The 16256-nt window shown below is 38.0% G+C and overlaps 1 protein-coding gene across 5 annotated transcripts in view; it reads left to right on the top strand.

Annotated features, from left to right (window-relative positions):
- ppfia2 (PTPRF interacting protein alpha 2) overlaps positions 1-16256 on the top strand; it is a 187343-nt gene that overhangs the window by 122575 nt on the left and 48512 nt on the right. For all 5 annotated transcript variants that reach the window (XM_085386151.1, XM_085386155.1, XM_085386154.1 and 2 more), the window contains exon 3: positions 13470-13571. In XM_085386151.1, coding sequence (XP_085242277.1) covers positions 13470-13571 — 102 coding nt within the window. The remainder of the gene's footprint in view (positions 1-13469; positions 13572-16256) is intronic.

Here is a 16256-nt window from a genome sequence, read left to right as displayed (position 1 = left end):
TCAGACCAATAGCGGTGGTTTTGTTTGTTAACTTCACCATTCACATAAAAGTTTGCCTCATCACTGAACAAAATCTTCTACGTGAACTGAGGGTCTTGTTCCAATTTTTGTTTTTCCCATTCTGCAAATTCTGTGCACCGATCTGGTTCATCCTCGTTGAGATGCTGCAGTAGCTGGAGTTTGTAAGGGTGACATTTGTGAGTAGCTAATATCCGCCGAAGGGATGTTTGACTAATGCCACTCTCCAGTGACATGCGGCGAGTGCTACACTGTGGGCTCTTGCTGAATGAAGCTAGGACAGCCACTGATGTTTCTTCATTAACTGAACTAGTTTCACGAAACTTAGCAAGCAGTTTGTTAACTGTAGCATGGGAGATGGGTGGTCTCGTAGGGTGTCTTGCATTGAAATCTGTAGAGTACTTAACAGAATAGACAAAGAAGATGTTTAACAAAAGGGTTTAGAAACCCCTTCGAGAGACGAGCAAACTATTATCAATTTAAACAAAAAGATCAACCATATTAACACATTCAGATTAGATGGGGAAATTGAGGTTTAAAGCAATAAAAGTAAAAGAATTATAATAAAGAATAAAAACAGCAACTGAAAAGGGATTTTAAAAAAGACAATAAAAAGTTAATAAAATGTAAAATCTGATAAACCCAGTTACATAAAGATGTTTTTAAGAGGTGATATACTGATCCTGCTGGCAGGTTATTCCACATCCGAAAGCCCTTAATGTTAAAAGCCACGGACACTTTTGGATTTAAACAAATCACCTGTTTTAGTAATGTATGATGATTTGAAATGGGCTTATTATGTATTTTCAGTATTTTCTGTTTTATTAGAGTGATAGATGAGCATGTTAAATATGGTGAGTTCAAAGTTTCTGCACTAAAGCAAATTTTTTTCTCCTCTTAGCATCATCTGACATCAGTAAAAGTGGATATTCCTAATATGGTCATTTCAAAACAGCCCCACCCTCCTTCTTCTTTTTACCGTGGGTAGCCAATCAGAAGAAAGATGAAAAGAGAGCTCTAAAAAATTATAAGATTAACTATAAGATTAATAATACTTCTTTTAAAACAAACAAAAAAAAACTGTGACTCGAGTGAAACTACTCTTGTATAGCTGAAAACTGATTGATAGCTCCTGTGTAAACATAGTATTATATGTTGAGGTGAAAAACCTCTTTCATTTAGAATCTATAGTGAGACTCATTCTTATATTTCCTTGAAGACGAGCAAATTTTCACAAATTTTAGTCATACGCGGCTCACATTCTCATGGATTCTGCAGGTTAGAGGTTTAAAGCCAGCGCTGTGATGAAAGGCTATGGGAGTGTGACAGGTCCTCGTACTGGAGTTCACAGGGATCAGAATTAGTTATTAGGCACTTGAAGGGCAGTAAATTGCCAGGCTGTATTTTCCACTTTCAGATTTATGATTTGGCCTCAAGGGGACTTTACAGCACAGACAACCTCTGTTACCTTGCCAACAAAAGGTTATTGTAAATCACACCTTTCCTACCCTCAACACCATCACACTCTCTCTTTCTCGCACACTCATTCACTCACACACACACAACTATTTACACAAACACCTGTAGTGACCTTTCATGTGTTTTTTTTTTTTTTCTTCAGTCAGACGTTTATGTTGGCTGTTCTTCACCTGAGGCGATCCTTTCCTATCTACAAGTGCATGTTTTCTTTTTTCTTCATTTTATTACTGTTTTTTTTTATATATATTGTCATTAAAATTTAAATTCATAGCCGAGCGATACAAGCTCTTTGTTTACCATCCTAGCTCTTTTGTCTCCTTTACCTTTGTTTATTAAACAGTTTGTCCAAATAAAAAATAATAATAATAACAGGCAATTACACACAAAAAAAATTAAAATAAAATAAAAAATAATAATAATAACAGGCAATTACACACAAAAAAAATAAAAATAAAAAAAAAATAATAATAATAACAGGCAATTACACACAAAAAAAAATTAAAATAAAATAAATAATAATAATAATCAGGGCATTAAAAGTGAATTTAGTTGTCGATCCATTCATTGCTGGCATGTTTCAAATTTAAAACCTATGACTATGTGTTGGTAGTCCTATAGTGCTATACTCTTTTTGCATTCATAGTGAATCATTGTACTTCATGGTGTTTGGTCTGAGCCACTGCTTGAAGCTGTGATGGCTTCAGAACACGATGTTGGAGGAATGAGCGAGCCCACAAATACTGCAATATTAATGCCTTTGAGGTTCTCAGACACAGTAGGTTCTGGAAGTACTAGACAGCGTGACAGCAGTGGCTCAGTTGTCTGAGTCTGTGGGTGTCCTTGGTGTTGCACAGATTAAAGACAGCTACACTGTTGCTTAAAGAGAACTCACTGATGAAAGCATGCTGGATGCTGATGCAACAGTCACCTACCTTTAACTCACCTGTGTGTTACAATGAAGCAGACGCTGTGTTCGCTCCGCGTGGATAACCTTCTTGAATATTTAAAGCTGAGGAAATGAGATTACTGGCTGAGCTTTTATTCTTATATCGCTCTTCTGCAAGGCATGTATGGCTCCTGAGTGTCCGATCTACAATCTCTGTGACCAGTCCCTGTTCATGAGCAAGATGTAGGCCAAGAGTATAGCTGGTGGATTGGTGTTGTTTCTGCTCAATGTTTAAATTAAGTAATACATCTACTAGATGAATTAAATAAAGTGTATTAAAGTGTATTCAGTTAACTCCCAAGGTTTTACTTATCAGAATATAATAAATTAAAAAATCAGGTTCTTACAAGGTTCTAAAAATATTTAAATCCAACGTCAATGGCATATCACACCACTTCATTATATATTTAACAAAAACTAAGCCAGCTAACCTAAGTGAACCCTATGATTCAGTCACCCTTAGAACCAACTTTAGCAGCAATACATTGTTTTCATTCTCATCTCATTATCATTTCAAATTGAAGTAAATGTTTCTCACATTGTCTTGGTGAAATTCTGGCCCACTCTTCTTCACAATGTTACTGTAATTCATTGGGGTTTGCAGGCTTTTATGCGTAACTCTCTTAAAGTCCTACACAATTTCAATCAAGCTGACATCTGGGCTTTGACTGGGCTATTACAAGTTTTTTTTTTTCAGCTATTATGTTATAGATTTGCTGCTGTGCTTGAGATCATTGTTCAGTTGGATCACACATTTTTTTGTCAGCTTTCAGACAGATGGCCTCACATTTGAATACTTTGGTATACAGAGGGGTTCATGTTGCCCATGTCCTATTGCATCAAAACAAGCCCAAATCATCACCCCTCCACCACCATGCTTTATAGTTGGTCTGAAGTGTTCGTGCTGATGTGCTTTGTTGGATTTTCCCCAAATGTGGTGCTGTGCATTGCAACCACATCTCCACTTTGGTCTTGTCTCTCCTAAGGACATTGTTCCAAATGTCTGTTCAGATGCAACCTTGGAGACATAAGGCAGGTCCCACTTACACAAACAGTAAGTGGGAAGCAGAGATCCAACTTGTTGTCATGTTCCCAGATCAAAATATACTGCACACCAACAGGAACATTGCTCTAATTAACATTTAAACAACACTCATTAATTGTGACAGAAGGTCACAGTGACCTATTGCTTGTCAAACCTCAGAAACACAAATGCTGAAAATAACATCCACACCAATCATTGTCTAAATACAATACAATATATGTACAATATAAGAGAAATGAACATCAGGCAGCTCAGGTAAGCAGCTTGAAGTTTGCTGCTTTATATACACTAGCATGCCTTTTTCTCCTTATATCATATATCAAGGATAATATTTAACATGTTTATCCAATCTCTGTGTATTTTCATATTTGCAGGGTGTGACGGACTCTGAGCATAGACTAGAAACTGTAAATCAGTCATTTCAAATGTCAATTGTCTGACTCAACCAAATGTATGACTTGTGTTTTTGTACTTGCTGTTAGTTCTCGGAAAAATCAAGTATAAATTACTAAAAGAAACAAGCAAAAAAATAAGAAAGTAAAACTAAAAATGTCAATACAGAAATGCACTTATTTACATGAGGACTTTTTTCTTGCATTGATAGTATATGTGACCGTAATGCAGGTGCTTGCTCTGTAACCAGTAGCTGTAAACAACATGATCCTGCAATCCTAAAGAGTGGAAAGTATTTTATTTTAAAAAAGTGACTAAATTAGAGTCACGATATACCGTAGCCACAAAGTTCTCATTACACAATTTAAAAGTTTCATCCCATAAAGAGACTATCATGTCTTCTTCTTGGTGTCACACTGTAAATATACCTCTGTTATTAAATTTCTACAGCTTGGATTTTATGTTTGAGAATGCACGAATATGATAGAAATGCCTCTATTTATGCTTGTTGCTCATTATCTGGTACTTTCCCAGAGTGTTTTTCACTCACTAAATGGGAGCCACGATGCATTCACTAAAGGGGTCCCTTTGTACTGCAGTTAGAGCTTCTTTCCATGAAATTTGCCATAATTTGTTTTAATGTATGCTGCGGAAGAGCGTTTGAACTCTGTTTGACTCTTCTTCAGTCTTATTTCAAACTTTTAGGAATTTTATTTAAGATAACATTTCTCAACACCTCTTCCTGCTCAGGCATTTCTGAGGCTTGGCTACAGGCTTGGGTGAGCTCTTCTCTGTGTTTCACCTGGTGAATCAGCATGCCGTCAATCATGCCACCACTTCTCCTTCTCTCCTGAGAGTACACAATTGCCAGGTTTTGTTTTTAGCCCGGAAGCACGACTCTCCTGCAGAAGCACACCTCAGTTTCAAAAAAAAAAAAAAATAGCTGTAATTTGGGCCGACAGTCGCCCACTCAGGGAGGAAGGCTTGTCCACCATTTCATTTAGAGTTCACCTTCTAGGCAGACTTCCTCACAAATATTGATACTCACACACACACACACTACCTGACATATTGCAGTGCTAGGCAGTTTGCCCAGGTAATGAGAAGTAGGAAAAGGAGAGGAGTGGTGGGGTAGCGGTCCACCAGGTCATGGGTAAAATCGTGCCTGAGAGGGGTTTGGAGCAAATATGTCAGCCTATCCAAGAGGAATTTTATATTTCCCAGCTATTTGTATGGTCAGTAAAATAAAGTAGTAACATTTCATCAAAGCTGAAACAACCTTGGAACCTTACAGTTAGTATTCAGCCCAACCTAATGTGTTTTGGAATTTCTCTAAACAATTTCTTTACTGTTTGAGCAAGTAAAGGCTTTCATTTAAAAGGACTAGGCACTGAAGTAATTTGGCAAAATAGCCAACTATCATTTCCATTCAGTTTTGATTGTGCTACAATATTAGCAAGAAGGCGAGCTACAGCTACAGCCAACTAACTGTAAATTTGAGTGCACGAATTTGGTTAGAGAGTTAGAATTATTAGCTAAGCATATACCCCTGGATAGTATTTTTCTAAGTTAGATAGCTTGCAGTTTTAAATTGCAAAATCAAATAACAACCAAATAAAAGCATTAGGAGCCATAGCTGCACTGTAACAATATTGTATACACTCCAAAAGCTGATTCTGTTCATCTGGACGTAGTGTTTTGTGGGAGAAACGTTTCGTCACTCATCTAAGTGACTTCTTCAGTCTCAGCTGACTGCAGGTTTCCCCAATCTTATAAACAGTACATTTGCATAATGACTGAAACCAGCCCAGTGAAGGAACAATGGGCTGGGAGAAATACTGTATACAATAAACTCAAGGAGGGCGCAGTGTCACCCCAGCCCTCAACCAGCTCCTCTCCACTCCTGGTAAACATTCACACATTAGTTAACAATAGCTAGAAGGTTAAAAAAAAAACTTTGTTTCTTTTTTATGCCCAAAACAAAATAAGGGTTTCTTTATGAGGTAAAAGTACTGCTCTTGACTATAGTCAAGTGGGTCCTGTCGCACCCATTTTGCCACTGGCTTTCTCCAGATCTCTAAATAACACTGGCTTTTTTATGGATAATGTTCACCATTAGCTGCCACGTGGTTAAATTCACTAACATTGATACAGACTTTGTTTTGCGTTTAGATCATGTGCCTGAAAGACCAGATGTTCAGAGAGTATTAGTCATGAAATTTGCACACATTGATTACATTGATTGAATAGGTCTTTGCCCAAATTGTGCTCGAGGTCAAGGATAGATTTCTCATTCTCAATGGATTTCGATTCTCATTAGTTCGTACAATGTATCACAAGAAAACTGTCTTTCTGTACTTCACACAAGTACTTTTGTACTTACAGTAAATTGTGGTGGTTTGTGAGATGGATGTAACTGGTGTTCAGGTTTGTCCTTATGTGGAGTTTGTGTTGGAGTCTTTTGTGCTACGTGCTGGTCATTTTTGTTGATGTTTGTGATTGGTGGACTTTTCATGTTGGCTAGTTTTGGTCACTATTGGTGCTGTAAGGTAGCTGGAGTAAAAGCACTGAGACAAGGCACTCAAGCGTAAATAGATCTGCTGAATGTTGATCTGTTGGAAGCTGTTCTCATAGAAATAAGTGTTTATCAAGGGTGTCAAACTTATTTTAGTTTATGGTGCAGCATTGAAAACCTACCAGGAGTACTACAGCATGATATTTAAAGAAAATAACTAATTTTCACACCAGTTGGACCTCCCAGCAGTCTATTTCTAGCCCCTGGGTTGCATGTTTGACACCTCCTCTGTCTATTAGAAACGACTGACAGAGTCAGGAAAGAATCCAGTTACTATTTTTCAAGTAAAGTCCCACTCCATTTGTACATTGGCACTGCAGATATTTTTTAATACATGGAAAATGTGATATGGTAGAAATTCCTTTTTTTTTTTTTTTTTTTTTTTTTAAATCAAATCGTTTATTAGAAACATGCTCTTTTGCACAGCTGACAGCATTCAGGAACGTCAGCATTTCTCTTCCCTTATAGAGTACTCCAATGTCTCCAGGGCCCCAACAGTCTGTGTGTGTGTTTGTGTGTTTGTACTGTACATCACCCTAACCCTCTACCTCTGTGTGACTTGTAAGGTGAAAGTTCTCTTAACTGATGCGCTGAAGATGCTCTGTCACGCAAGCCCCTCAGCATGTGCATCTTATATCTCACGACTCCGCTGCGCCTCTCTGATTCTCTGCTCACTGAATCATATTTCCACCACAGTGCACCCAGCCTTCTTTTTTTTTTCTTCTTCAGTTTTTCTGTGCTGCTAGTCTATTTTTATGTTATTTATGAGAGCAACGCCTAGAAGTAGTGTTTCCTGGGAATAAAAATTCACCAGGTTATATTTTCCTTGGGAGATAAAGCAAAATATAAATCACTGCATGGGAACAAACTTCCATTTGCTGCATTTTTGCTGTGAATAATTCATTGTGTCTCGAATGTACCATAAGGAACTCTGGTTTATGTTTCTCCTCATATCAGTGTTGTTATTGATGCTGGTGTATAGGTTACAGATGTTTTCTCTAAATATACAATATTTAAGTTTATAAAAATGCAAAAATGCTTAGCCTGATAGTTTTACGCATAACAAGACACCTGTTATGAAATGTGCTAAAATATTACCATTCCTCCTTGCTTATTTGTTTTACAGATTTTACATTATATACTCATTGCCCACTTTATAAGGTACAGCTGTTAAACTGCCAGTAAATGCAAATATCTAATCAGCTGATCACATGATAGTAACTCGGTTCATTTAGGCTTTTATACAGGATGACCTGCTGAAGTTCAAATTAGGCATCAGAATTGGGAAGAAAGTTGTGAGTAAAAATCACCTAAATCTAGGGTTTGCAGAGGAAGAAGACTTTAAAAAAAACAACATATGAGGGATGAAGGAGAACGTGACAAAGAGCAGAAGCAAACTGAGGGTTTAAATACACAAAAAGAGATCAGGGCAGATTGGAGACACCTGGGGAAAAACACACAGCTGAACTCAATCTAAATAATGCGATAAACTACAGTGACCCCAATGTCACGATAAACATGATATTGGGTTCACTGTCCTTAAATGGCCTCTATTGTAACCAGATTTCATCCAATAGAACACCTTGGAGGTGCAGTCAACAAATCTTCATCGACTGTGTGATGCTATCATGTCAATAGGGAGCAAAGTCTCTGAGGAATGTTTCCAGCACCTTGTTGAATCTACGACTAGAAGAATTAAGGCAGCTCTCAAGGCAAAAGGGTTTCCAACTGAAAGTTCCTCTCATAAAAGGTGCCATCACAAGTTATCTATGTCATGTGCATCAATGCATAACCCAAATTTATTTAAGTTTTTTAATACTCAGGTTGACAATTGCCTTAAATGTGAGCGGTTCCACCAGGCATTATTTGTTAGTTTGTTAAATATATGTAATGCAAAAGAAGCTCAAACTTTTTTGCTCTTCCTCTTTTCTTTTCACTTTGACTTTTGTTGTAATGAAGAGATCATTTTACTGGATTGTACAAGCTGCACAACTGTGAAATTTGCTTCAGTAGGCCCACACAATCTGTCATGGTCCTGACAGTTTGGCCTTTGTAAAGAGATTGTCTTAGAAACATTTCCTTGCCCCTGGGGTTATGGCCTTTACTTTAACTCAGCTCTATGAGAAAGGATTGTCCTGAGACAAAGGGTTCACAGATGAGCTGTGGAGAGAGAATATTGCAGTCTGTTGCTGAGGAAGTTGAAGCTTACCAGCACTGCTGGAGCACAGGCAGGGGGCTTGTAGGTCTCACAAGCATTAAAAGCAAATTGTGCAATTTGCAGAAGGACCCTTTCTTAAGAGGAGGTGACTGTGATTAGCTACATTCCCGTGGGAGGGAGATTTATGAAGTCTGAGCTTGTTTTTTGGGCCTGACCTACTGCACAAGTTGGAACATCATTAAAATATGATTTCCCATTCTAATTTATGATCATGTGACACTGTGATTATCACTATTGGGGATCATTTTCAGCAAAATAATAAGATGACAATGGACATGTAGCATAACATTGTTTTAATGTAATATAAATGTGGCAATCTGGAATCGTCAGAATCATGATAATATTAAAAATGAGTAAAATACATCTTAAAGTCCTACAAATGGGGCGACCATGGCTCAGGGGGTTGGGAAGCGTATCTGTAACCGGAAGGTCGCAGTTCGATCCCCGGGCTCCCTGTCCTGGTCATTGTGTCCTTGGGCAAGACACTTTACTCTACCGCCTACTGGTGTTGGCCAGAGGGGCCGATGGCGCGATATGGCAGCCTCGCTTCTGTCAGTCTGCCCCAGGGCAGCTGTGGCTACAACTGTAGCTTGCCTCCACCCACCAGTGTGTGAATGCGAGAGTGAATGAATAAAAATTCAAATTCAAATTTTATTTGTCACGTACACAGTCATACACAGTACGATATGTAGTGAAATGCTTGGACAACTGCTCGTGACCTAAAGAAAACAAAAAAGGAAAAGGCTATGAATAAGATAGGAAATAAATATGAAAAATTAAAAAGGGTAAATTTAACTAGGAAGGAATAAAATATAAATTAAGGTTAAAAATGAAATAACTGTACAACACAAATTAGAATGAAGGGTAAATTTAACTGGGAAGAATAAGATATATAAATTAAAGTTGAAAATAAAATAACTGTACAACAAAATACACAATACACAATAATAGTGTACATTGTAAATAGTGGCATTGTAAAGCGCTTTGGGTGCCTTGGGTGCCTTGAAAAGCGCTATATAAATGCAATCCATTATAAATGTTTTTCTGTTCTGTTGGGTTGTTATACAGTAGGTCAACTCCCCATGGAGACGACTTGTTTATCATGCCACCATTTTCCCCTATCTCCTGTTTCTATGGTAACAGCTTAGCGGACCTTAACTTTATTTGCAAATACACTAGTTAACATTTTTCATTTTTTAACCTTTGACTTCTCAACTATTATGCACTTGCTACTCTTACAGATGTGTTCGTACAAGGCCTGTTATAATTCAGCTTTATTAAGCACTGGATGGTTAAATTAGATAAATATGTCATATTCTAGCAGTGCATTTTTTTCCCGTTGCAATCGCAGTTAAAAAAAAAAAAGAATAAATAAATACGATCTTTTGCCACCGACAGCATGCTGTTTTTGATTAGGCCTTAGTTACTCTTTTTAAGTTCTTGATTGCACTCAGATTCCAGCTGTTGACTGACAATTAAGTTAAGAGACGCTACAGTTAATTAACATTTTAATCTTGAATGTCAAACAATGGCTGAAAGGACTTTGAAAGGACCTTTGGAGCAAGACACTATAGTTAATTTAAATAGAAAAAAGAATGTCATAGCATTTTCTTAGACTAATGTGATTACAGTTTGTTTAATATTTTGTGGTATATTTAGAAAAATGTTATGCCTTCCAGAGCCTAAAAAAAACCTATTGTTTATATTCACATTCACATTAAGCAGGAATACAATGTTATGCCTTCCATTCTGTAAATATTGTGCATGTAATAAAAAGAGCTGCACAGTTCTATAAATTCACTGTTTGGTTTTTGGCCCAAAAAGCGAACTCCCATGACTGTGATGGATTTTCAGTTCAATTTTTACATCAAAAATCTTTGTACTTTTAATTACAGCAGTTCCACAAGGCTAATTAGCATAAGCAAAATGAGCATGTGGCTAATTAACATTTTATTAGACGCACGGGTTAGGGAAGCTGTGTGTCGATCTCCATTTATCAATCTGTATTTTCACACATGCTTTTTATAGCAACACAAAATCTGCTTTTAATTTTAATTAAATACTTAATTTCACTCTTTATTTCGATCAAAATTATTCTGACTCTCTGCAATGAACCGATCATCACTTGCAGCCAGTCGACGTGTTCAGAATGACTTGGTTTATCAAGATCGTGATAAAAGGGGATCTGTATGTTATCAGTTTGTGAATGAATGGGGTCAAATTGGCAATTACATGCAATCAATCTAGTATAATATGTTGGGAAACTGATAAATCTACACATAAAATGCACATTACCTACTTACAATAAGAATCTAAGAACTTCATTTGCAACAGAAGTTTAGAAAATCCTCCACAATTCACTAAAGGACAATGATTTAACTCCAAAATAAGACTATAACAGGAACAAAACTGCAATAGTTGGCAGCCAGTTGAGGAGAGTACGCTATTGCAAAGACACATCACAGACAAGTTGCAATCATCGGTGCAGACTGACTCAGAGTGATTGGAGCATGCTGGCAGTTGGACTGACTACTGAGTCAGACAACGATTTGTTTGGAGACAGGTCGCCTCCCACCAGGTGACATGTGCAATCACCTTTGGCCAGAGGTTTGTGGTATTGCATGTTAAACCTCTGGAGTCACTGCAGCTACTTCCTTCCGTCGCCAAATTCAATGCAATCATCGAGCAGCATCCTTGTTTATATATTTTTTTTTTTAATTTGTAAACAACACCCACAAGATGACTCTGGATCTTTGTATCGTGAATTTTCTCTGTGTTACTAACAAAGCATGACACCATGTTAGTGTGAACATGGATGTAATTGTCTCAATATATCAGGTGATAAAAATAAAGCACCTTTGTGAATACTCTGGTCTTCAATATTACACCTTTCTGCTGCTTCAGGGATTTCACACAGTTTATCCCTTGAGGCGATGGACTTCAGCTCTTTCTCTACTCACCATCCCAGCTTGTTCTAAATGTAGACCTAAAATCTTTTTCTTTGATCCCAGATTGGCTTGACTCTTTGGAAGTCTGCCCTCACAATACAAAGTGAGAGTTTTTTTAAGGATTTTCTTGGTGTATGGCTTCTTTGTGAAGAGGATTTGTGGCTCTATAAGATCTATAAGGATTTGATGCGCTGCTGTAGCTACGAGACACAATATTGCTCCACTCCCTGGAGTCTGTCTGTAACACTGAGTTATTGTCCATGACTCCTGAAGGACAGCTGGTGTACAGATTCCAAATTACAACGTGTACTCAGACAGACAGATCACTTGTACTTAACTGGTTGCTTTCAAAACTGAATTTGTATTCCTTTATTTTTCTATAGGAAGTGTATATATAACTAAAGTAAATGACCTGCAACTTATTATTACCGATGATATTTTGGTATACTCATTCAATTCTTAAGTAGCAGAAAAGCCATTTAACAAGACAAAACCACATCTGTCATATTTTTTTAAATATTTTGTTCCAATACAAATTTTTCTAATTTTTTTTTAATGATTAGCTTTCTGTAAAATCAACTAATAATTGGTGCTTCAATAAATCAGCATCCTTTCATGTGTTGCATCTCTGGAGCAGTTTAGAAAAGTAAAGTTTAGCTTAACTTCGACCTGTAGTCTTTTGCGAAGGACACCATACTTGCATCAGTTCCTTCAGTACTTCAGACGTGCACATATTTCCCCCCATATAAATGTGAAATCAAACACCGAGCGTGTCAGTTACTGCCTCACGTCAGTCTATTCTAAATTGAAACGCATGAGTCGCAGTGTCACTGTTGTCTCTGTTTGATTTCCTTCTACCTGTCTGTTCTGGCCTGCTTCAAAAAATGTTTGTTGTGGCTATGCTTAATTTAGACCAGAATGACAGGGACAAAGGTTTTGAAGCCTTCCCAAGCGACAGCCTCCCCTTCTGAAGATTGTTTATGATAGCTGTAGATCTGTAGGTATAGCTCAGAGGTTAGTGTTCGTCCTCCAGCTTCACTGTTTATGTTATGCTAACATAGCTGTGTCGCTAGCGATCACGTAGCACATCATTATATACCAGCTAGCCCAACTTCAGTAACCCTACAAACGTCACTGCTGTTTAGTTTCCTGTCTTCATTTATGTTGGAAGTGATAGCAGAGCTGTACGTTTGAATTTTTTCAGAAATCTCTCAGTCAGAACATGCTATATCATGCTTAGGTAACTAGCGAAACTAGCGAGCTAACTTCCGCTAGCTTCCTGCTAACTTCTAACTCCGTTAAATGTAATAACTTTTGTTTTCATGGATGCCTGGAAGTTAAACTTTATAGTTACACCTGGTAAAGCAGCAATGCTGATCGTTTTATTAAAGATGAAAGAATTTAGACAGTTTTTAACTCTAAGTGATGCTGCAGTGTTGTTTGACCTGAAGCATACGGAGTTTAGGACCCAGATTACTCCCAGATTTAAGAGCATCTTAGTCCGACAAATACGACAATAACAACGGCCGCTTGCATGTTCTGCAAAAAAATGTGCTTTGTCGTGTATCTGACGGACAAACACCAAACCAGTTCCACATCACGGAAGTTGCACCATTTTTACAAACCAATTCTGGTTCATCTGTTTCACTCAACAATCGGCCATGTGCGTATGAAAACAAAGGCACTGCGCATGCGCGTTTTACTCCCATTCTATCGCGATATTTCATTTTCCTATCGTTGCCTAACATTATACCGGTATTACCGTGAACGGTATAATATGGCCCAGCCCTAGCTGTATCCCAAGTATTGTGTGATGCTTACCCGTCGCTGTCTTTTCTCTTGCTTAGGAGTTTGCAGCACTGACCAAGGAGCTGAACGCCTGCAGGGAACAGCTGCTGGAGAAAGAGGAAGAGATATCTGAGCTCAAAGCCGAGAGGAACAACACCAGGGTGAGGACAGCATCCTTATACATCTTTATTAAACTTTCCTTACTTAACTTATTTTAATATGACCATTGGAATTCAGTAGTTCTGAGCAATAAGAACAAACAAAACTGATGTTTGGACATTTTAAACCAGAAATGAAGCTGCTTCTGCATTTCATACTCAATCCTTTTTTTATGCATTCCACAAGTTGCTCTCAAGTTTTCCCAAAAAACCTGCTGGACACTGCGATAGGCAGCATCCAGAGGAAGATTAAGCTATCTGGTGGCTACGGTTTTAAGGCTGCAAAAGCACTGAAGCAACTATGCACACTGTCTATTTCCTGTGCCCAGGCACACCTCATTAGCTCTCCACATTCTGCCTGAAAATTGTTCCACTTACTTCACATGGATGGCTGCTCAACAGTAAAACTAAGTCCAAATGGTACTGATGCCCTGCAGTGTCCAGTTCAAAGAATTTGGTGTGGGGGAGGGGCAGCTAAAAAAAAACATTAGAGGATCAGCTGAAGTCCAGTATCTTCAATAAAAAACATTGCCTTTTTAAAGCACACTCTGCTGTTGATAGATAAGACTCTGCTTTCCATCCCAATGCTGATGAAGTGTGTATTTGCAGTCTTGCACTATCTTCCTCTGGTGGAGACAGAAGATTTTAGCACAGCACTGATGGAAAATTACAGAAAAGAGGGAGGTGAGGTGCAAGAAAGGAGGACAGACAAAAGTCATTTTCACTCTCGCACTTTATTATCACCTCAAATTCTCCAACAGGCAATTACTAAGCAAATTTTAATTAAGCTTGGTTTTGTCACTGGTTATAATTAAATCTTGGAAGACATGTACAGGCAGTCATTTGACGTGGGAACCTGCAACATCATGTGATGAGTATGGGATTGGTCTTATTGGCTGTGGGTTAAGCATCACAGTCTTTGATATGTGATGAAGATCTAGAGTTTTCAAACTTTTGAGGGGCCAAGACTAACTAACATTCATAACTGATTGCTTTCGTGTGTTTTAACTGATAAATTTTCAAATCACCAGCTACAACTTAGGGGATTAGTGTACTATCTGTTTTATCGCAGGCATAGTTGTGCACTTTGCTCATAGTTTTACAGAGTTACCAGAATGGAAATCAAACATAATTAAGCAACTAAACTCAAACTAACTAACTAGTATGTTAGGTCTCATTCACTAAAGCCTAGAGACCAGTTAATGACCATCTCACAACCACTAGTCGCTAGCAGAGAAAATGTGTAGACCCTTAGTGAGTGAGCGGCTGCTGGAGGTTGCTCACTCAAACTAGGTGAAATCAGTCGCCAAAAGGGTGCTGCACCGAAACCATGATTGCTTTGGTTTCAAGCAGACTGCCAACAGTTTGCATGTGAGATGCAGACTTGTCTGCAAACACTCACCGTTTTCCTCTGTTAGCTGAAAGTTGGAAACGTTTGGGGCAAATCGGAAAAAGAGAAAGTCGTGCCTTACCACTTCAACCAAAACACTTCAAAAGCCACAACTTTTACTTTGTAGATCAAAGTTCTCTGTTGCCTGTTCGCCTCACACGTTTCACTTTTACTACTGCTTGGTGAGTAGTTTTCAGGTATTTGCAGTAGATACTGACTAATATAAGATTTTTGCAAGTAATACCGATATTTATTGATTAAAAACTCGGATATATCGGATGAAGCACAAGTTTGAAGGATATGTGTAACAACATTTCATCTTTACTTTTTAAATTTTCATTTTTTGGCAAGTTAAAAATCCAGATATCAATATATTTGCAAGTAGCTGATATCTACTCATATCAGTTAAGCTCAAGCTCTAGTTTACAGTCAATTCAGTGTCTGCGCTGCAAACTGTGTGCGATCATGGCGACCTGTTACTTATTAAAGCAATCACAAGGGGAGCGGGGTCACTTATCGCCACCACACCAATAAAAGTACTCTGAATTTATATTTTTAGGTGGGGCTTATTTGTTTTGTAAAAGGGTTCATGCTAATCAAAAATTATCAGTTTTCATCAGCTTAAAATTTTCATTATGTAATAATTATGCTATTTAATTACTTTGAGCATTTGAGTTCAAATGCCACTGAAATTCTTTGTGTTATAAAACCTTTTAAACATTGTCCTTTACATCTGTTTTATATTGATAAATCCAAATTGCAGTTTTAAGCATGTAAATTCCACACATGCGCTTTTACAAAAGGATCATTTAATTCAATCTACACCATGAACAAGCTGGCTAGCATCATGGTTTGTTTGCTTGAAACTAAGAAAGCGTGACTCAGATCTGGTCTTCTGTTGCTGCTCTTACTCAGTTTGGCCTCGAACCGTAACTTGACAACGTGGTCTGGCTCAAATATTTCTCTATGCCGGCCAGTTAGCTAGCTGGCTAACAAGCCAAGCTCTGCAGCAGCAGAACAGTCTGTTGTACCCCGAGTGAAGTGAGTGATTTCATGACAGATTTACGTGATGTCTCACAGTCGCATCAGAGTAGCTGTTGGCACAAAGATAATGTGAGTAATGGACCCAATATGCCTGCTTCATTGGCATAAAAGATCCTTGTCTAGATATGCACTTTTCAATGTCATGCCACATTTTAGGATTTACAACAACTCATTTTGTGCACCACTTAGCCGTGGGTCACGGACCCCACTTTCGGCAGCTGATGTAGAGACAGAGACAGAAAAAACAAGATCGG

This window comes from Rhamphochromis longiceps, linkage group LG17 (genome assembly GCF_057381845.1).
Source record: "Rhamphochromis longiceps isolate RC_006_pf linkage group LG17, R_longiceps_female_GT1.1, whole genome shotgun sequence".
NCBI classification, from domain to species: domain Eukaryota; kingdom Metazoa; phylum Chordata; class Actinopteri; order Cichliformes; family Cichlidae; genus Rhamphochromis; species Rhamphochromis longiceps.
Note: the sequence above shows the minus strand (reverse complement) of the source record. Positions and strands in the feature narration are given on the sequence as shown.